Source organism: Lissotriton helveticus, chromosome 4_1, assembly GCF_964261635.1.
Source record: "Lissotriton helveticus chromosome 4_1, aLisHel1.1, whole genome shotgun sequence".
NCBI lineage: Eukaryota > Metazoa > Chordata > Amphibia > Caudata > Salamandridae > Lissotriton > Lissotriton helveticus.
Window position 1 is genome coordinate 1714214130 of NC_136063.1, and position 22191 is coordinate 1714236320.

A 22191-nucleotide genomic window follows, 5' to 3' on the forward strand; every position below is an offset into this window, starting at 1 on the left:
ACTGAGAGTGACAGGTGAGTGGCCAATATCTTGGCAAGAATTTTATAATCGCCGTGTGTAATTATAGCGGCCTATAGGACTGACATTTACGTGGTAACTTGCCTGGCTTAAGCAATAGTGTAACTATGGCTTCATGCTTTGTTGGGGAGAGGGGTCCTCTCTCTAGTGCCTCATCGTATACATCCAGGAGACATGGAGCCAATTCCTGTTGATATGCTTTATAAAAGTCCCCAGAAAGGCCATCAGAGCCAGGGGCATGGCTGCTGGCCAGATCTTTTATCTCTTGTTTGATTTCTTTCACATCTATCGGGGAAGGCAAAAACTCATGCTGCCCCTCCTCAAGGCCACACCATAGCTATCTCCTGCAAATAGTCCATAAGGGCCTGCCCCGCCGGGGGGATCATACGTCTTGTACAGCTGGGTATAGTAATCAAGAAAGGTAGCAGAGATGTCTTCACCTCTTGTCAATGAGTCACTTACGTCGTTATCTGAATGTGTCACAAAAGTTGCTTGGTATTGTGGTCGGAGAAGGCGGGCAAGCATCCTACCGGGCCTCTCACCCTCCCCGTACACCCGGGCCATAGCATATTTGCTGAGATATTTAACTTCTCGGAGAGCTGCATCGGTGAATTCGGTCATTAATGCGGATCGGTCATGGAGCAGTTCCGATGAAGAGGCACTTAGCATGGCTGTGTCTGTCCTTTAATTTCTGTTCTAATTTCTCTAATTGTCCCCGGTATGGAGCGCAGCACACCAGCATGTTTCGAGATACAGACCCCACAAATAAATGCCTTAAAAGTGACCCAGAGCACCAGTTGTGAATCTACAGTTCCATCGTTCAACTCAAAATACTCCCGGATAGGGTCTCCTATTTCACTGCGAAGTACCAGATCAAGCAAAGCAGCTGCAGGGAATCTCCATAGTGGTCGCTGTTTGGGATGGAAGGGAAATCCACCACAAGTAAGACCAGGGCATGGTCGGATATAGTACTGGGCAAATATTCAATCTTTCGTACCTACAAAAGTAGTTGCGGTGTAAGATACCAATGATCTATTCGGGACCGTGAACCATGTGCAGCAGAGTAAAATGAGTAGTTACGGGTTCCCGGGTGGTTATCACGCCAGGGATCATCCAGCAGTGCTGCTTGTAATAGATTAAGCAGGCCCTTTGTGGCTTGTGGTCAATATGTGTAGCAAGTTTAGGAAAAAATTCAGAGGTGTCAGTATTTGGATCATATATGTTAATAAAAAGAACTGGCACATTCCCCAGTCATCCCTGCACAAGGACATATCTGCCTTCAGGGTCTGTCACAACTTCCGTGGCCTGAAAAAGGAAGGAGCAGTGCACCAATATACACACTCCATGCAAATATGTACTATAGCAAGAGAAAAAACGGTTCCCACCCCATGATGCGGCAAAACCATGTGTAGGGAGTGGCGAATAATGTGTCTCCTGGTGAAAGGCGACCTGAATGGAATGTCTTGACAGGTATGCTAAAACCTGTCTACTCTTTTTAGGACCAGATAGCCCTCTTACATTCCAAGATATGCACCGATGGGGCAAACCAGGGTTGTTTACATCGTCTAGAATCATTTAACCACCAATGGTCCCATTATTACAAGCTGGGGATATGGAATAGTGGCATACCGTACTATGCCAGAATAATGTGCTCTAAACCAACAAATAGCCAAACAATAACCATATTACCAAGAAAATCCCATCCCAACCCCTCTCCCCGACCCCCATCAGATACACAGAAATAAGGCACCCGGTGAATCCCAATTGAGGAACAGCAAACTGGAAAAAAGTGAAGGAAAAAGCAGGAGATCATCCTGAGGGGGTGGCAACGCTCTGGTGGAGCCATCATATTGAAGGATAGTCAACACTTGGGATGTGTCCCCCCAACCTGTGCCCGCATCTCGTACATAAGTCTGTATCGCCGAATGGAGAAATGGAGGGACGCTTCCGCTCCCCCAGTTTGCGAACCACCCGCCGACCCTTCCGTACAATAGTCCATGATTGCGCCAACGTCTTGTCATTGCAAGAAGTGCTCCATTTATATGGTGTCACAGTGGGTATCCATGGGCCATCAAGAGTCAGGACCATATTCGCCATCTCTTCTCTGCTGCTGAGGCATGGGCTGCTGTTTTTTCCAAAATGTGACCGCTGCATGGGGGGGGGGGGGGGAGAGAGTAAAAAATGTGGGTTTTATTGCCGATCTGGATACGAAGTCTGGTCAGTAACAACATGGCGTATTTGACATTCGCCTTCCTAAGAGATCGCTTCACGTCTACATATTTGCGGTGTGCATCTTGCACTAAGGGCATGAAGTCTGGAAAGAGAGAGATGTTTGATCCCTGGTAAGTGGGCAAGCCTCTTTTTCTGGAAGTTTGGCAATGTATCCTAGGGGATGTTTCTGGCGTCGGGGCGGGCCCCAATGTCCGATGTGCCCGTTCAACACCAAATGTAGGAGAGAAGGCCTCCCTGCCAAACGTCTCCACAAGGATGGAGTCAATTAATCTGGTCATGGGGTCATTGTTTGTGGTCTCAGCAATACCAGCGACGCAAATTTTGTTTTTGCGCTTCTAAATCTTCGGCCTGAGTAGCGAGTTGTTTGATTTGGCCCTCCGTCCTCTCCAGTCTTCTCTGAACAGAGGGCTGTGCATCTTCAAGATCTGAGATTAGCTATTCCGCAATGTCAATCTGGGTATTTTGCGCTTCCAGTCAGCCGTGGAGGTCTCCAGTCGACTGGTAAGAGTTTCTAAGCGGGAATCTATAACCCGGCCCGGACTTCAGCCATTATGGCAGCCATGCCCTCTAGTTGGCTCGGTTCTGGTTCCGTGGCGCTTTTGGCTTCATCACTTCTGGGGGTCTTCCCGCCCTCAAAATTAAGCTGACTCTGTTTGGGGTCGTTACGGCCCCTTGTGTATTATAGGGGGTGGGAAAGGAGCCCACCGGGGATGATTTGCACTTTAAACTGGTGATGCTCGAAAATGAAAGCAACTTGGCTCCAGTACCCAGCAGTTGGGCTCTCACCAATGTGCTGCCCATATCTAGCAAAAAATATGTAGTGAGCAGCTGCTGATTCTTGTGAAATGTGAAGAGGAATATTGTACTTCACATAATGTTGAATAGCCAAATGTGAAGTGATTATGGCAGTCACAAACTTGGATTTAGCTCTGCATCAGGGCAGAGTATAGTGTAATTCCACTGTAGCCCGGTGCTAAAGCATACATGCCAACCCTCCCGATTCAGGCGTGAGACTACCGATTTCAGGACTAGTCTCCCGCCTCCCGATTCCTGCAAGCAAAAACCCGATTCCTCAGGGGTTTCAGCTGACAGGGCTTGGTATGGTGTAACAAGCTAATTCTTCCAGAAAAAGTCAGAGGGGCGATGCATGGGCTAGGAGGGGTGAAAAACCAATTAAGCCTCATTAACAAGCGGATGGTCTTTTAAAGACCTGTGAAGTACTCGGGGCGGCTGTGTGTGTGTCCTTTTCAGGGGCGGGGGAGGAGGGGGGGATGAATGCACTGCCAGGCCAGGCAGTGTTCAATACTTGCATCACCCTTTCTCTGCCTGCCATTGCGCTCCATGCTTCTGAAAGGTCAGAAAAAGAACTTAAGAACCTGCATGTGCGTTTGAAATGTCCGATCCGGCAGCAGCACACTTCCAAAGCCCACACATGACAGTAACCCGATTCAAGGCCCCATTCTCCCGATTTGATTTTTTTTAAAAATCTCCCACTTTGCTCTTCTGAAATGTTGGCATGTATGGCTAAAGTGCAGTCAGCTGTGCGTTTGCTCCGTCCCACTCAAGGGCCACATGGAATATGCCCGTGACGCCTGTAAATCGGAGTGTGCGGATCCTACCGTCGCATGGCACAGCTTCCGCTCCCGCCGGCGTCGGGATCCATCTTGGCTCATCAGTCATTGAGGCGGGGCTCCAGCGTCAGTCTCAGGGCACGCTGGGTCGCTCCGCAGCCGGCTCGACATGCCGTGGATACGCTCACCGGGCCCCTCCCTCAGGCTCACTGAGACCCCTGTCGACTCGGGCCTGCGAGGGCAGCGTCAGGCCCGGGAGCTCAGCGGGTCAGGTCTCGGCACAGCGGTCGTCCGCAGGAGCGGTTCTCGGGTCGTCCGGTCACCCACCACATAGATGCCTCCACAGCATCGCGTAGGCAGGATCCATGCCATGAGTTTGCAGGTAGGCCAATATCCGATGGCGATGGCTCAGGAGCTTCCGAGTCAGGCAGCCATCTTGGTCGCTGGCTTGGCCACGCCCACCCCTCTCTCCCATCCCGGCTTGTGATGATTGTAAATAACCAATTGTGCTTTTAGTGTTCATCAGGAGTGAACATTACAATGCCATCTGCCTTGATTTGTCTCCCTACAGATATAGCAGTGTCTGAGTTAACTGAGAAACAGAACATAAGAGGGGGTCAGTAGGGCACTCTCTTGTGTACAAGGAGGAGAAATATATAACCTAATTGTCAGGCTGTGGTAGTTAAAAGATCTTGCAGGCTAAGTGTTGCTGTCCGACGCTAGGCGCCAAAAAGCCCTATTGTCATTGGTCTTAGCCAAATGTAGCAAATCGTGCCATAGTTTATCTTCCTAAGTTGCCCGCTTACAACTCTTAATAGCTGTTCTTAGTACCAGTCTAGTTTGCTTGCATTCAGAATTGTACCATTTGACCTCCTTCCTGTGCTTTGGTTGCTTAAGAGAAGCATCCCTACAAAAAAATATCTTGCAATCTGTGGAAGAATTGATTATGTATGTTTAAAAAAGGAATCTCAGAACAGGGGAGGTCTTCATTTTTTTTTGTTGTTGTGTTTTTTTTAAATATATTTTATTGGTTTATGCATTCAAACAGTCAATACACAGATATTCAGTGTCGAAAACAGGGGAGGTCTTCATACTGTGACAAGAAACCCACATACAAACCGTACATTTCAGCATACAGCTCTTGACTTGCCAAGACATAAGGCCAAGAGACTCGTCTGCTATTGTTGAAAATACATGGTCCAGGTACTGTAGTCTGACAGCCTGTTGGATCTCTGCTTAAAGAATCACCAGAAAAAGTAGCCATCAGCGAATCGTGATTGCTGCACTTTTGGGGGTTAACTCTCATGTCCACTAATAGCTGCCACAGTCGTATGTCTACAAGGATGTCGTCTATGGTGCTTGAGTAGGGACCTCGTTTAAAAGTGGGTGCCATGCTCGTATCTGAAGTAGTGCGTCCATTGCAAGCAAGAGCGGAGACCGAGAAATTGTGCTGGTATTTCCCTGTTAAACTGTGGTAAATAAATAAATAATACCCTATTTTTGACTAGACATATATCATAACAGATAGCTCAATAAAATAAGAGTCAAGATTCGAGGTAGTAGGAGTTTTGCAGGTTTAATACAGCATAAGGACAGGAACAGGACAACCTGCATAGGAATAGGATGACAGGGCCCAGCAGGGCGACAGGGGCCCAGCAGCTGCTGGGGCTGGGTCTGGGATGAGCGCGCTAGCTTTTAATAACAAATACACGAGCATATATACATAGCGCAAACACATAGCATTACATTGCAGTAGGCGTAGCAGTGGGTGGAACAGAAGGCGTGACGCGTAGCAGTCGCGAAAGATAACAGTAAAAGTAGGTGTAACTGGGCGTATACATAGACATGTGGTGCAGACGTAACAGAATATGTCATGAATGGGCGGAAACATAGGAGGGGGCTACCTAAGGAGCCGGGACCTCTAACCTGATGGTGCGCGCAAACTGGCAATGACGTATTACTAGGAGAAGCTGGGGGCTATGAACTCTGTGCTAGGAGCAGAGACTAAAGTCTGGAGGGTCGGAGCGACATGTACCTAAACTCTATCTAGTATCTGATGTTTAGAGAACATGTTGATATAAACTAAGAGTCAAGAGGGGAAAGGCTAACTGACTCTAAGACTGGACCATGCATTATTCTACATGTAGTGCGTGATGAAGAGTATTAAATGACCATTAAATACAATATTCTCTAACATGGAGCCCTGAAGGCTAGACAATGACGGAAACTATTGATGCAGTTCAGTAGCTTAGGAATGCAGAGAAGGAGGACTGAACTGATAACTGGAATCATAACATAGTCTTGGCAGACTCAGAGGCAGAGCCAAGCTGCACCGGGCACTGCGAGGCAGGAAGTAAGTGAAAGGTCGAGGATACAGGTGGGGGCTGCTTCGCTCCTCAGCGAGGCTTCAGGAGACAGGAGCTGAATCTGATGTCCAGGTCCTTTTGAGGCCTAGAAACGGGGACTTTATAATGGAATAACGTGCACACTGAGAAACGTGGCAACGTAGCTTTACATAGGCCTGATATTCGTAGTATTCACGAGGCCTGGAAACCGGCATATTAGAGGTGGACACAACTATAATTGCGTCATTAATCAGACATGGGAAATGCATATGCATATTGGTCATGCACACATAACATATGATGGATGACACGTAGGGACACAGAACATGACAAAATTTACTTTTCCACATTCCCTCCTTGTCACTACGTTTTCATCAGGAAACATCAATATTCATGATACCATCTATCATTTCATATAGTACCATTTGTTCATCTCGAATTGTCTTGGAACGGGATTTAGAACGGGGCTTGGGACTAGGAATACAAGAGGTAGCACACATGCCACAAATCGCAGGGCCACATTGTATACAGAGGCAGCAGCTGAATATGATCGCTACTGCGATACCTAGAAAGGACAGGACTTTCCATCCCCAGGCGGAAATTATATTCCAGAACCAACCGGACCATGTCCAGGTGCCTGGATCTTGGTGTAACAGATGGGCAATTTTATGGAGTCTGGTTATAGCTGAATAAACAGACGGTGCGTTATTTGGAATGAAAATGCAGCAACTAGATCCGAGGACTCTACAGGCCCCGCCCCTATCGGCCAGTATGACGTCAAGGACGAGACGATTCTGTAAAACGACAATTCTCATAAAGGATTGCTCTTCGGTTAAGTTACCTAGAGCGGAGGCAGTTTCATCTACTACAGCTTCAAGGGTTCTTGTTAATCTACGAATTAGCTTACTATTTACAACTGTACCTAAATAAGGGAACACACCTTTATCAATATCAATGAATTGTTCTGCAGCAGTTTCAGTATAATCGACAATCGGGAGATTTCTCTTGTGTCTAGTATGTACTAGGAAGGAATTCCTATGGTAGTCAGGTGGGGCTAGAAAAACAGGTGGCAGTAGGAAAGCAATGTAACAGGTTCCCTCCCAATCGAGGGGCAGACGAACATATGCGGTTTGACCACAAACAAAATAAGAATGACGTGAAGCTTTAAAAATAGATTTCCCACTGTCACTATACTTGATAATAGTAGTACAATCACTATGTCCTACGTGTACGGAACCCTTATTTCGGACACATAATTCGCCTTTGACTGGTAATACTGAAATAGCAGGTGAGTCTGGAGTAGTATCAGACTGAACATTCAGGACCATGAAATTCGACGAATAATTACCTAATTTATATACTTCATTTTCTAGATCTAAACCTGTTCGGTGGGGGAAACCTTGCTTGTCTGGGAAACATGTGCTGTTAAGAAAAGACATATCTGTTAAGGATGACATTAACGTGGACCATGCTCCACACGAACCATTATGTGAGAATGGATAAGGAAAAAGTGGCAGAACTCCCTTCGACGTCTGGAAAGGGGGGAGTCGACCACACACCCAACAATTAGTGGCATTGCTGGTCTGGTGTGAATAATGTAACATGCGGATAAATGAGTTATTACGCATAGCGAGGCGGTATGAATATTCGTGAGGAGGCAGATCACTAAACGTGTGCTCTGCTGTAGCATTAGCAGGCTTATTTACATGAAGAACTGGGAAATATAGGAAAAAGGCATAACTGGTGCAGGAAATCAAAAGGCTGATGAATAATATGAAACTTAGAAAAACGATACATCGGTTTGAGTTTTTACTAACTCTCTCACTATGGGGGTCTATTTTATACATGTCAGAAACAGTCTAACCGTTTCACCTAGGGGAGGACTTATACAATCAAACTGACTGACTTATTTTACTAGACCGGAGTTTTTGCTTATACTCCTGCTGCGGAGTTTTCTCTACCAAGGGAGGGGTTGTATCAATGTCTTTTGCGGGACAGTCCTTAGGAACAATGTTTTGACAAGTCTTGATATCCTGGAAAATGTTTTTAGAGACCGGTTTCAGTCCTTTTAAAAGTTTAACGTGAGAAAGGTGTATCCATCCTTTTCGGCCTTCCAACTTCACGGCTGTACGGGTGGTGAGGAGGACCTGACGGGGCTCTTTCCATCGAGGCTCCAGCGGACTTGATCTGTCAAAGTTACGGACCATCACCATGGAACCTGGAACGATTTCATGCGGTGCCACCTCGGTATTGTCTGGAAATGCGGCAGCAACCTGTGAACGACATGAGTTGAGGGCAGACATCAAGGAAGCTAGGTAATCTGTCAGCATATTACATGAAACATCAGTAATACTTCGGGGTCTAGGAGTACCCCACATGTTAGGGGGGCGGCCGAATACGACCTCATACGGGGACAGACCTGATCTGGAATGTGCGACCATGCGCATATAAAACAAAGCGACTGGCAGAGCTACTAGACAGTCCACACCCTTATCTTTACATATTTTTGCAATTCGAATTTTCAGAGTCTGATTATGTCTCTCGACTAGACCGGCTGCTTCGGGATGGCGTACACAATGGAACTTCCACTGGTACCCTAACAACAGGGAAACGTGCTTCATCAACTCAGATGAGAATGGCTGACCGTTATCAGAATATACGACTCTAGGGAGTCCATATCGAGGGAAGAACTCACGAACCAACTGCTTGGCAGTGGTCGCGGCTGTATAATCTGGGACTGGATATGCTTCTGTCCATCTGGACAAAGCGCATACAACTACAAGGACATACTTGAAACCTCGACATCGCTCCATCTGAATATAATCCATCTGGAGGACTTCAAAAGGGTGGTCAGGAGGCTGGAAACCACCTTGTTCCACCGGGACACTTTTACCTGGATTAAACTGACAACATATCATACAGGTACGGACTTTCTGCTTGGCTGCAGCTCGTAAATGCTTGTTGAACCAAATGTTCTGGATACTGTCTAACATAGCTTTTTCTCCTAAATGTGCTGGACTATGTGCGGTATTAATGATGACTTGAACCATAGAGTCGGGGAGAAACCATGTGGCTCTACCCTTCGTTAACCATCCTTGATCTGTCTGGACCCCTCCTTGTTCAGACCACTTCTTGATTTCTTCGGGAGTAGCATGTAACTGGATATCTATGACATCTTGTGTAGGGTCCTTAACTGTCATACATGTAATCAGATCTGGAGTATGTGTCTGTGTCGGATTAGCTTGAGTGTCTGGAGTCTGTGCTGTAAGCTTGGCTGTGCGATCTGCTAGATCATTACCTTGGGAAATAATGTCAGTAACTTTCGTATGTGCTTTGCATTTCATGATAGCAATGGATGTCGGTAAATGTATGGCATCTAACAGAGCTTGAATAAGGAGACCATGCTGAATCTTGGTTCCATGAGAAGTCATGAAACCTCTCTCCTGCCAGAGCACTCCAAAGTCGTGTACAACTCCAAATGCGTAACGTGAATCTGTGTAAACATTAACTTTCAGGTTCTTGGCGTGTATGCAGGCTTGTGTCAGAGCAACTAGCTCTGCTGCTTGAGCGGACAGAGTATCAATGCGGTGTGTTTTAATAACTTCGGTGTCAGTAGTCACTGCGTACGCGGCGACTAGTTCTCCTGTACTAGTTCTCATACATGAACCATCCACATAAAGTGTCAGGTCAGGATCTGGTAACGGAATGTCTGTCAGGTCTTGTCTTGGCTTTGTCGTAATGTTAACTACTTCCACGCAATCGTGTGTGGCAGAATTTGAACTAACTGATGGTAACAGTGTAGCAGGATTCAGAACGTTGCAGCGTCTAATATCTATGTGTGGCTGAAACAGTGTCAATTCATAACCTGTTAAACGTGCAATTGTCAAGTGCTGAGTTTGTGTTCGGTTTAAAAGAACTTCCACGGAATGTGGAACTTGTACTGTCAAGGTATGTCCTAAAACTATGGAATCACTTTGTCTAATAGCTAGTGCTGTGGCTGCAACTGACTTGAGGCACGCAGGCAACGCCTGGGCGACTGGATCTAGTGTGCTCGAAAAATAAGCACAGGGCTTGTATTGTCCTGCTTGATCTTGTGTGAGAACAGATAATGCTGTACCTTCACGTTCAGTAACGAAAAGTGTAAAAGGCTTACTGTAGTTCGGTGTAGCTAGAACTGGGGCTTGACATAAAGCTTTCTTTAACTCGTTGAAACTAAGTGTATGTTCAGATGTCCAAGGGAGAACAGTCGATACGGCTGCCTCCTGTGTTGTTAACTGTATCAGTGGCTTGGCTAGAAATGCATACTGAGGAATCCATTGTCTGCAGTAAGAAGTGAGGCCAATAAAGGCACGTACCTCCTTCTGGGTTCTGGGCTGGGGAAGACTCGCTATTAACTGGATACGGTCTGGTGTCAACTGCCTACCCCTCTTGGACAGTAAGTGTCCTAAGTATACCACTTGCTGGACACAGAATTGAAGCTTCGAAGGTGACACCTTGTGCCCCATCTCGGCTAGGAAATACAGAACCGTCAGTGACGCACGCTCGCAGTCACGTTCAGAACGGGCTGTGATCAGTAGATCATCGACATACTGGAGCAGGGCAGTGTCAGTTGGCATGTGAATGTTGTCTAGTTGTCTCTTGAGTGCTTGACTATAAATACTAGGGCTTTCTGTGAAACCTTGAGGAGCGCGTGTGAACATATAGCTCCTTCCATTTAAACAAAATCCGAAAAGAAACTGGCTGTCTGGATGAATTGGAACACTAAAAAATGCATTCTTGAGGTCGATTACAGTGAAGAACGTGGCTTCGGAATCAATGGCTGTCAATAGGGAAGAGATATCTGGGACAACTGGGTACTGAGGAATAATACATTTGTTAAGTTCTCGTAGGTCAATCACTAATCGATATACTGGGGGTGCATTTGGATCAGTACGTTTCATGACTGGAATGATCGGAGAGTTACATACATTGGAGTCAGTTTCTACAACTACTCCTTGAGCGATGAGCTCGTCAATAATTTTGGATAAGGCTGCTACAGCCTCAGGTGGCAATCTATACTGCTTGATTCGTGGTAACACTACACCTGGTTTGAGAGTCACACGATAGGGTGTGATTTGCATGTAACCTACATCAGTTGGACCTTGCGCCCATAAATGCTGCGGAACTTTAGACAGTCTGGAATCAAAATCTCGTAATACATAGTGACCCTTAAAGTCACGTAGGAACAGACGTATTCCCTCTGGGGAACAACATATAACGGCACCTAACTCTTTCAGTGTTTTAATGCCTAATAGATTTTCTGGACATGACTTAGTAAGTAACAGATCAGTAGTGCGGGACAATGGACCTACTTCTAGAGTAACTGGCTTAGATATCTCATTAACGATAGGCTTTCCTGAAAATCCAAGGGAAACATTTCTTGAGCCTGAGAGCGGAGCCCCTGGAACTTCGGCGTGACTAATTGTGGTCCTACTTGCCCCTGTATCAATCAAAAACTTTCTGTCTTTCCCTAATACTTGACTGTGAACATAGGGACCTTCTTGATCTACAGGTATCTCGATGAGAGGCAAGCCTACCTCCCTCTCTAGGCTGTTTCATGAATATGGCTGGTACTCTGGATACTCAGACTGTGCATACTGGTACATCTGCGATGTAACGTGCTGTGTTGCAGCAATAGGCTGCGGTGCTGTAACTGTCTGTGGTGCATTCTGTGGCTGAGGAATCTGTGAAACTTGCTCTTGTCTAGGCGGACGTGGTCTTTCTTTAGTCTTACCGGTAGCTATGTTATGTTTCAGAACTGCACACTCATTTATAAAATGACCTGGCTGTTTACAATAATTGCAGTTCCCTTTAACGGGAGCTGCAGGATGACTGGCTTGATTCGGACCCCTCTTCTGACTGTCTTGAGGAACAGATTGTGCAACTAGTACTTTCATTTTCGTGTCTTTCATACGTTTTCTTTCGTGTTCTTGCTCTTCCCTGATTCTATTCTGGTGATACTGGAGCATCTGGAGCATCTGGGACGGAGTATTTGCTTGCCAGGTGCTTTCGACTTTCAGAACTCGGTTTTTAATTGGTGGACTTGAATTCTCGACTAATTTAGTAACAAAAAGGTGAGGGTATGACTCACTACTTGTCTTGAGACCACTGTTGATACTGAAACATTTTTCAAATCTAGAATAAAAATCACTAATATCTTCATCTTGTTTCTGTTTACAGGCTGAGATTGCATCCCAGTCTTCTTTTCTCGTTGTTAATAATCTGGGTAGAACTTGAATTAATAATTCTGGTAATTCTTTACATTTCTCTCCTAGACCAGTACCTGGTACACGTATCTTATCTTCTGCTTCTAGGACTGCCCAATCTATCTTTTTCTCTCCCACCTCCCATTCTTTCTCTTTGAGCTTTTCATACACCCCTGCGGGTAGCAGAACCTTTAACATTTTAATGATATCTGGGTATGTGTATTCTCCCATACGGAGCATGTCTTTTAATTCTCGATGGAACCCTGCTGGATCTTTGTCATGACAGGGAATTAATTTCTTCATTTCAAGGAGTTCCATCTTTGTGATCGGAGTGTATACAAACACTCGCTGCATTTCGCCACCCGTTCCTTTAACTGGGTGGACTTCTCGTAACGGATTCTGTCTGTCTATGTAGAATGATTTACTTTCTGGGGGTGAGACATGAACAAAATGCGGGTTCAAGAATGTTCTATATTTGTGACGCTGTTCTAGAATGACACTAATTAAATCGGTACCTAGACCTCTCCATTTATACTGGAGTAACTCGTTCAGGATATCATGTAACGGACCTGGATCAGAGTGCTGACCCTCATACAGAGTAATGAGGTACTGAATCATATACATACCCACCAGTCGCTGCTCGGCTGGGGGCAATTTCAGAAACATTTGTGCCACTATTTCGTCTGGAAAAGTGGTAGAATCAGTAATCCATCGGACTGCTGATCGGACTAGTTCTTGTTCATGCATAGTACTTAACTCACTATAACCGATTCGTGATTTCAGAATGTGATCGGTAGCTTGAAATACTTGTTCTAGGGAACCTTGTTCTGGTGCTGGATGATGGAAAGTTGACTTGTGTTCTAGACGTAAATGGCGATCTGGAAATCTAGGTTTCCCTACATACGCTATTCTGGCAGTATTCTCATCGTCTTCCTCTTCAGGATCAGAGGTACTTTCTTTCTCGCTTACTTGTGCTGCTTTACGCTGTTCGTGTATCTTTATTATCTCTCTACGGATTTTCTTGTACATACTTTCCATGGCACTAATGGTATTGTGCTTTCCTTCGGCTATATTATCACTCCACTTTGTCAGAGTTTTCATTTCTTCTGGATCTTTAGACGGGTAATCTTGTTCTCTTATTAGACAGTTAATTAAGAACTTTAATATCATGCGCTGAATCTCGGCTTTCCTTTGAGACATGGCATTACTAATACTTTCTGGGTCATCCCCTGTACGGATGAAACGATATATTCTGTCTAGATCTTCTTTCATATTCGGCAAGGTGACTAGATACTCGGTCACCCTCCTTATGCGTACGGAATATAAAACCATATTAAATTCGCCTGGAACTGGGTCATAGACACATTCGCCAAGGGTTTGCCTGATTTCTGCAACAGACTTATTACTTTTAGGAGTACGCTGTGATGCTTGAGCATGTAATTCGAGTGCTGATAAACGCTTGTATGGCGGCGGGGTTTGAGGAAGACCTCCCCCTGCGGCCCCTAAACTAGAATCATCAACTGATGCTTTTCGTCCTGGCAGGGTGGGTAATTGTAACGTGGGCTGGACTTGTATGGCGGGCTGACCCGGGGGAGCTGTTAAGGGCACCCCGGTGTCTGGAGGAGCAGGAATTACCTGATTTACAGGGACTGGCGGAGCGCGAACAGGATTTGCATATTCTGGGACTGTGTCGTCCAGATAGGACGAAATAAAAATATCAGCTGCGGTCGGTTTGTGACGTAGCTTGGTCGGAACTAATGGTGGCGGGTAATTACTGGATGCCTCTGGGGTCGCTTTTGGCAAGCCCTCAGCAAGAAGAGGATACATACCCTTAATGAGGGCATGCCTCTGTCTGTCTGACTGTTCGGCTTTGACTCGTTCACCTATCTCGATTAATTCTCTTTCTTGGGCTCGTTCTTGGGATTCTCTACTTAGTTCTGTCTTTCTGATTTCTTTTTCAGTTCTTTTATGAGCTTCTTTGCGCCATAACTCGATGGCATCTTTCTGTGACTGTCTGGCTTTCTTTTTCCATAATGCTTCTTCTACTCGCATGATGCATTCGGCATCCCATGTACCCGATACGGGCCATCTATACTTTTCTTCTAACTGTTTGGTATACTCTACCCATAAATCTAGATACAATATGGCACTTATGCCATGTTTCTGATACATAAAGTGACCTGGACTGTCCCTGGGCGGAACAGGAACTGCTTCTTCTAACAAACCCTTTCTAGTTTTTAACTGACGTAATCTCGAAAAGAGAGACATTGTAAACTTGAATCGGAACACAATACAATAGACGAGGAACAATAACAATTGGGAAAACAATTCAGGCATACCACGATATTGGAAATACATTGAACAACATCATAACATTACAGTTGGGACAGGAATATTACCTGGAATACTGAGAACAGAAACACAAGAATTTCTCGAGAACGGAACAGACTAGAGTTACTGGATGCACTGCTGGAACAGTACGGAACATACCGGTCCCATAAAGGGACGCATCAAGACCCGTATCCACCTAGGTGAACACTTCGTTAGTGGGCCTGGGTACCACCAACCCACGGACCAGAGTCAATTTAGATTGACCCTGTCTAGATACTACCCCAGCAATGGTACTCACCGGGCAGCAAGAACGGAAAGGCCTTGGACTGGACTGGACTGACGACGAACTTCGGACTTCAGTTACGGGTGGGCCTCCGGATACCTCGGACCTTGGACTCTTGGCTTGGGCTCTGGTCGGGACTCGCCGCGTTCCTCCACCGTCTCGTTTGGATGCTGGACCGCCTCCTCCGTCTCCTCCGTGGGCCTGAGGGATACTTGAAGCAGAAATATCTGCACGTGGCCGGTATGGTTCCGTCACGGCTGCAGAGGGTCAGGGGGTCGGCGTGGCTTCACCGACGCGTGGGGAAAGGGCAAGTCCCTATTCGGGCGCCATTATGTGGTAAATAAATAAATAATACCCTATTTTTGACTAGACATATATCATAACAGATAGCTCAATAAAATAAGAGTCAAGATTCGAGGTAGTAGGAGTTTTGCAGGTTTAATACAGCATAAGGACAGGAACAGGACAACCTGCATAGGAATAGGATGACAGGGCCCAGCAGGGCGACAGGGGCCCAGCAGCTGCTGGGGCTGGGTCTGGGATGAGCGCGCTAGCTTTTAATAACAAATACACGAGCATATATACATAGCGCAAACACATAGCATTACATTGCAGTAGGCGTAGCAGTGGGTGGAACAGAAGGCGTGACGCGTAGCAGTCGCGAAAGATAACAGTAAAAGTAGGTGTAACTGGGCGTATACATAGACATGTGGTGCAGACGTAACAGAATATGTCATGAATGGGCGGAAACATAGGAGGGGGCTACCTAAGGAGCCGGGACCTCTAACCTGATGGTGCGCGCAAACTGGCAATGACGTATTACTAGGAGAAGCTGGGGGCTATGAACTCTGTGCTAGGAGCAGAGACTAAAGTCTGGAGGGTCGGAGCGACATGTACCTAAACTCTATCTAGTATCTGATGTTTAGAGAACATGTTGATATAAACTAAGAGTCAAGAGGGGAAAGGCTAACTGACTCTAAGACTGGACCATGCATTATTCTACATGTAGTGCGTGATGAAGAGTATTAAATGACCATTAAATACAATATTCTCTAACATGGAGCCCTGAAGGCTAGACAATGACGGAAACTATTGATGCAGTTCAGTAGCTTAGGAATGCAGAGAAGGAGGACTGAACTGATAACTGGAATCATAACATAGTCTTGGCAGACTCAGAGGCAGAGCCAAGCTGCACCGGGCACTGCGAGGCAGGAAGTAAGTGAAAGGTCGAGGATACAGGTGGGGGCTGCTTCGCTCCTCAGCGAGGCTTCAGGAGACAGGAGCTGAATCTGATGTCCAGGTCCTTTTGAGGCCTAGAAACGGGGACTTTATAATGGAATAACGTGCACACTGAGAAACGTGGCAACGTAGCTTTACATAGGCCTGATATTCGTAGTATTCACGAGGCCTGGAAACCGGCATATTAGAGGTGGACACAACTATAATTGCGTCATTAATCAGACATGGGAAATGCATATGCATATTGGTCATGCACACATAACATATGATGGATGACACGTAGGGACACAGAACATGACAAAATTTACTTTTCCACAAAACGAGGGATGTTCCAATACTCGTCTTTAGGTTTAGTCAATGCATTGATATATGGCGATGGCTCGAATGAAGTGTTAAAGTCTTCTTCGACTATTATCTTAGCATCATGCTGACAGGAATTAATTACATTGTAAAGGAGAAAAAGCACAAGCTGCTCATTCCCAGCAGGGGCTAATCTCACGCAAACATTAATTATTGGTAGATTCAATCCAAGGGAGAATTTGAGTGTAACCCCTTTAATGTCATGTGAATCGACTGTCAAGGCATTGTGAACGCATAAAAGGTAATTTTTTTATTAAAGTTAGCCACTCACCTATGGTTCTCCCATAATACCTAGGTTGCTTGGCTGCTGCACTATAGAAAACAAGACGAAATACACACACACACACACACACACACACACACTTTAGAGGTAGCCCAAGTGTCCTGAAACATGCAAACATCAAAGTTACTGATATACAATATCCAGGTTGGGTCATCCAGTTTGACATAATACCGACCAGATTCCAAGAAATAACACTATCAGTTTGAGGGTCACAGCCATTACCGGAGCACTCAGCAGTAGATAAGTAGGAGTTATCAGCGAAATTCCCGACAAATGAGCTGTCACCATCGCTCCCCTTCTGTGAATCAAGAATTGTGGCCATAGCGTTATAATCAATATTGACATTTCAACAATGGTCATAAATGGCAACTTTTGGGAAGATTCTTGGCACAGAACACTCTCTCCACATGGAATACTCATCTTGATGTAACCGTCAATCACTAACACTCAGGTTGGACTCCTCGAGCAGGGACATGTAGGATGTATTCTGTTGGTGTGAGTTGCAAGAGTTCTTCGAGATGACCAATGAGGGTTCCACAGCAGGAGGAGATGTCTTCAGCTTAATATTGGTCTTGGGCATATTATCTAAGTGGCTTGTATGTAATTCGAAATAAATCAGGTTTTCAACCAGCCAGCCGTTACTCAAAGTGAGTAAAGTGGGTGAGAAAATTGAAAATATAACACCTAGCAGAGACAATGTCAGACCTGATTATCGAAAAACAATTGCGTTTTAACCTAAACCAATAAGTGACTTTATTAATAAGTCAATATCCTCAAATGAACCTGGGGAAAGTTTGGGTATGTAAGTAACATAAATAATATTCCTATGATTATCCACTTAATCAGTCTGTGAAGAGAGTTCTTGAGAACGTAAATACTGTTGCTAGAGATGCCTCCTACGAGCCGAGCGACCCATCTCCAATGCAGAAATAGATGAAGATTGGTCGTTTGGAAGAGGTGGATAACTATAAGGATGGATAGAAGGCCATTACTCTACTTTTATAGACAAGCCTTTTGCTCACCATCCCACCCCGGTTTAAACCCAGCCATATGCAAAACAGTCTTGATCTTGTTCCTCATGGGAACAATCCAGTCTGAACTGCCAAGCCAAGCCCTCCCTTGCCCAGAAACAAGCATCCTGGGACCAGTTTCGGGGAATCGCCTCATCAGCCTGGCTGGCTTAACTCCAGTGGCATGGTGAGCACGGGACTTGTGTCTGGGCATAAAAAGTAAACAAATGTGTGACAATAAATCCAATCAATGATTAGGAATGAGTGAGATGTAATCCCCCCGTAAGTTCACTAGAGGTCTTTTGCAACCAGATACCTTGCTCCGTCTGGCAGGCTCAACATAAACAGGGTCATCATGCAAGAGACTTAGGGACAGATGTACAAAGATACTGGTTGCAATTTGTGACCAGTCTTTAATTTTAATGTAATTTTATCTAATTTTGCAAACTGACCTATTTACTAAAAGGTCAGTGTGGAGTGAATCACAGACAGACGTACTTAGCTCATATTTATTAGGTAGGTCGCAGATTGTAACCAGTCACAGTGAGCTGCAGTCACGGAGAAGGTGGCCTGCAAGGGTCAGCAAACCGCCATGCCTGTGATTGCTTTTAAGTAAAGAAAGCTTCCCTTTTTCAACTTTTTTTTTTAAATAAAGTTTCTTTGAAAGTGCTCTGTGGTCCCCTGGACCGCTGCCTAAACCTCCCGAAATGTTAAAGTTAGGAACTCCACTTGGAAATCAGTAACTTTACTATGGTTTGCGACCGGAATTCCGGCGGCAATCCATCGATACATCTGATATAATTTGCAAGGGACAACATTTGGAAGGGAACACTGACAAAGCACCCCTCCAAATTTCTATTCGGTACCCAGTCACAAATCCTACTCAAGCACTGAATCGGAGTGTTTGCCACTGGGAGAAAAGTTTCTCACATCTGGTCGTATCTTCATGGGTTACTCGGAGCAGGTGTGCATGCTCAAAAAGCATGGCGTGGGGTAGATGAGGTTTCGGCCCCAGCGCATTTTGCCGGTCTTTTTCATTATGTGGCTTTGAGGGGAAAAACGGAGCCAAAGTGAATCGTCCAGGTGAATAAACGAATGACTTTGGATTTTTAAGCAGTAGCCAATAGGATACAAAAAACACCCTGAAGTAAAACGAATATTGTTCTAAATCTGAAATATATTGTAAGTGTAATATTGTATAAGGAAATATGCGACGGCATATCAGAGACTAATATGGAGTTTAGAAGATTTAAAAAATCCATACAGAATGCAGTTAAAACTAAGTAGCCGTATCTGCGGTCCTTGAAGGGAACACTGTACTCCACACCAATTGCCTTTTATCTTTCCTGTTGCAGGCGGTGGTACACACGTCCTCTTTAAATCCAGACGTGCATGAGCCTCTCCTTATTATGCAGATTTATGCCATGCTGACAGCAATATGGATGTGCGGCGCGCTTGTCTTTGCATCTGCAATGTGCTGCTGTGCATCAGTAGAGCCTTAAATCAAAAAATGCAACTCGGCAATCGATTGCAGGAAACCCATTTCCAAACGCGATTGAATGAATAAACCAGGCAGACAGCTCAAGAAGTGAGCGAAATCCTCTAGATTTGAATCTCGTTATTTGTTAATAAACCTGCACCCGGCTAATCAGTGACAGTGCCTCAAATTATGTACGCTTTTCTTTTCCAGCAAACTGGGCCTGCATCTTCCCCATCCAGTGGACGGCAAGATCGGCAAAGCGCATTTCATCTCCGAGAAGGAGACTCTGGAAGTCACGCTTACCATGAGAAGAGAGTTCGACTTTATCAACTTTGCCTGAGAGCGTCTGCCATAGAGGGAAGGTGGGCATGGCATCAAGGACAATGGCTGTATCATCACAGATTATTCGAATGAAGGAGTTATCAAAGGCTTTATCAACGTCCTCGCTGGCCAACTGTACAGTGCCAGGACTGAAAGTTCAGGGATGAAACAGACTAGGGGTTGTCTGTTTCACATGCCTCTCTTGATCGTTTCTAAATCCCCTGGTAAAGACTGTTTTTTCAAAAACTAGAAACCAAAATTCCTAAATTCAGGAATTTTCCCCAGGATGCTGACTATTTTTCTCGTGGCTCCATAATGTAAAAAAGGCAACTGGGGAGCCATTCTTTCTTTGGGGGCCAAGGTTGTCTTTTATGGACGGTTTGTCTAAGTGAAGGTGAAACCATACCCAACCAAAAAGTCCTTGCATTTTCTGTTCAGCACAAGTAAGTGTGTGTGTGTTCAATCTAAAGAGCCATTTGAAATACAAAAAATACACACGACATATAAAAGATATCTAAAAAGAAATGCTAGCCCTTGATGTTAGTTGGGTTTCATGAATACTCATCATCCGTGTTTTTTTCGTTTCTCAATATAAGGCTTGTGATTGTTTATAAAAGTAACATTTCCGTAAATCCACAAAGGGTTAGGAATACTTGAGATTTTATATCTGGGTATTTTTATTAACAACCACGTGTGACCTTCATTTTTCCGTATCTTGAACAGATCACAATTTTAACCATAAAGTTGCCTAGCTAAGGAATTCCAATTCCCCTGATTGTCTTATACTGGCCCTTCACTACTTTCTCCGTAGCTACTTTCTGGATGTGGGGAACGAGCATCACGTTTGGGACGCATGGAAGGAGACATGGTACTGTACTTGGGCTTCAGAACCCTCGTACATGTAATTTCATCCCATTTTAGCAGAACATTGTTGTTACATTTCAAAGGTGGTTTATAGAAATGCTTTCACTAACACATATTTTCCAAAAACTGTTTAATACTAATCTTGTGCCCTTTAAATCGCTTGAAGGGCATTTTGTAAGCTTTTATTGCAATTGTAGAAAATGAAATAAAAGCATTTTTGAATCAATGCCACGGTGCGTGTAGTTCCCAATTCCTCTTTATAAAGCTAATGTGGCTATCTGCCCAGAACTTCATTCAGAATATACTCAAGTTAATGTTGTTAGGCTTTCAAAGGACCTTTTCACATACTGCGGGACACCAATTGTTGCAGCGTGGTGACTGGGTCTAAGATGTAGGCAGTTAAGCCCTGAACCTGCTATATTAAAAATGCACAGGTGACTATATGGTCTGCAAAAAGAAGTGCTTTTTAGGTCTCGCTGAGCCAACGCGCATGCGTTGCTCTGCGAGAGTTAAGTAAGGGCTTTCAAAACTGCTCCCAAAGTCTGCAGGCGGATCGGGCACAGTGCATGTGCGCGCGCACCATTTGTCCGCCTGCAGCCTTTGGGAGGACTTTCGCGGCCGCTTTGATGTTCTCAGTGAGCCTGGTGGCCACTGAGAGCATCAAAGCGGCCGCGAAAGGGCTCACCATTTGCCACCCCCTCCCTTATCCCACTTCCTGCTTGTTCCTGCTGCTGCTACTTTCCACTCTTTGCTCTTTCCTTAATTCTCTACTTCTTCGTTTTTCTAGCGCTCTTCTCTCCTTTCCTCTTTTCTTAGTCATTCATCTTGCCTTGTCCTTTTCTCGCTCTTCCTTTATTCTCCTTTTGCTTTTCTCCCCCCTTTTAAGTTGCCTCTTACTCTCCTTTCTCTCACGTTTTGTTTTTCATTTTCTTAGACTCCTTTTTTTTCTTCTCTCGCTCACACCCTCCCGCTCAGCCCTCCACAGGGCTTGGTCGCCCCACTCACTGCTGCCGCTCCTGCCTGCCTTTGCCGCCTCCTGCCTGCAGATTCCTTCGCTCGCTGCCCGCTGCTCCTGGGAATTGCCCGCTGCTTCTTGGGATTTCCCGCCGCTGCCTCCCTGCGGCCCCGCCCCCCTGTGATTCCATTCGCCGCCCCGCTCCCGCCACCCAGCTGCTCCTCCCGGCTCCTTACTTATGACGCCCCCAGAGCGACCGCGCAGCGGACGCGCGCAGCGGGATCGCCGATTGAGCGCCGAATGTGCGCCAAAGGTAAGCCCGTCCGCGCCTGGCCCGCGCCCAGCGCCAGGACCCCTGGCCCTCCCCGCCGAGGCAAGACGACCCGACTGACCTACGACGCCGCCACTCTCAACGCACTCAATGCCGGCCAGACCCACGCCTGCTGCCGAGCCACCCCGAGACGCACCCACGGACCCTTCACCTGCTGCACCTGCAAGTTCACCTGCCTCCGAACCTTCCCCGCACCCGCCAAGACAAACACCAGCAGCAACCACCTCAAGTGCATCCTGATCAACACCCGCTCCGTCCACAGACACGCCGTGGAACTCTGGAACCTCCTCGACGCTACATCACCGGACGTCGCCTTCCTCACG

General features: G+C 45.8%; 1 protein-coding gene across 2 annotated transcripts in view; it reads left to right on the top strand.

Moving 5' to 3' along the window:
* DNAAF6 (dynein axonemal assembly factor 6) overlaps positions 1–20813 on the top strand; it is a 184439-nt gene extending 163626 nt beyond the window's left edge. Inside the window, exon 8 of one of the 2 annotated variants that reach the window (XM_078688387.1) lies at positions 19608–20813. In XM_078688387.1, coding sequence (XP_078544513.1) covers positions 19608–19737 — 130 coding nt within the window. In that variant the 3' untranslated portion in view covers positions 19738–20813. The remainder of the gene's footprint in view (positions 1–19607) is intronic. The other variant, XM_078688388.1, reaches the window with a different exon arrangement.
* Positions 20814–22191: the final 1378 nt, after the last annotated feature.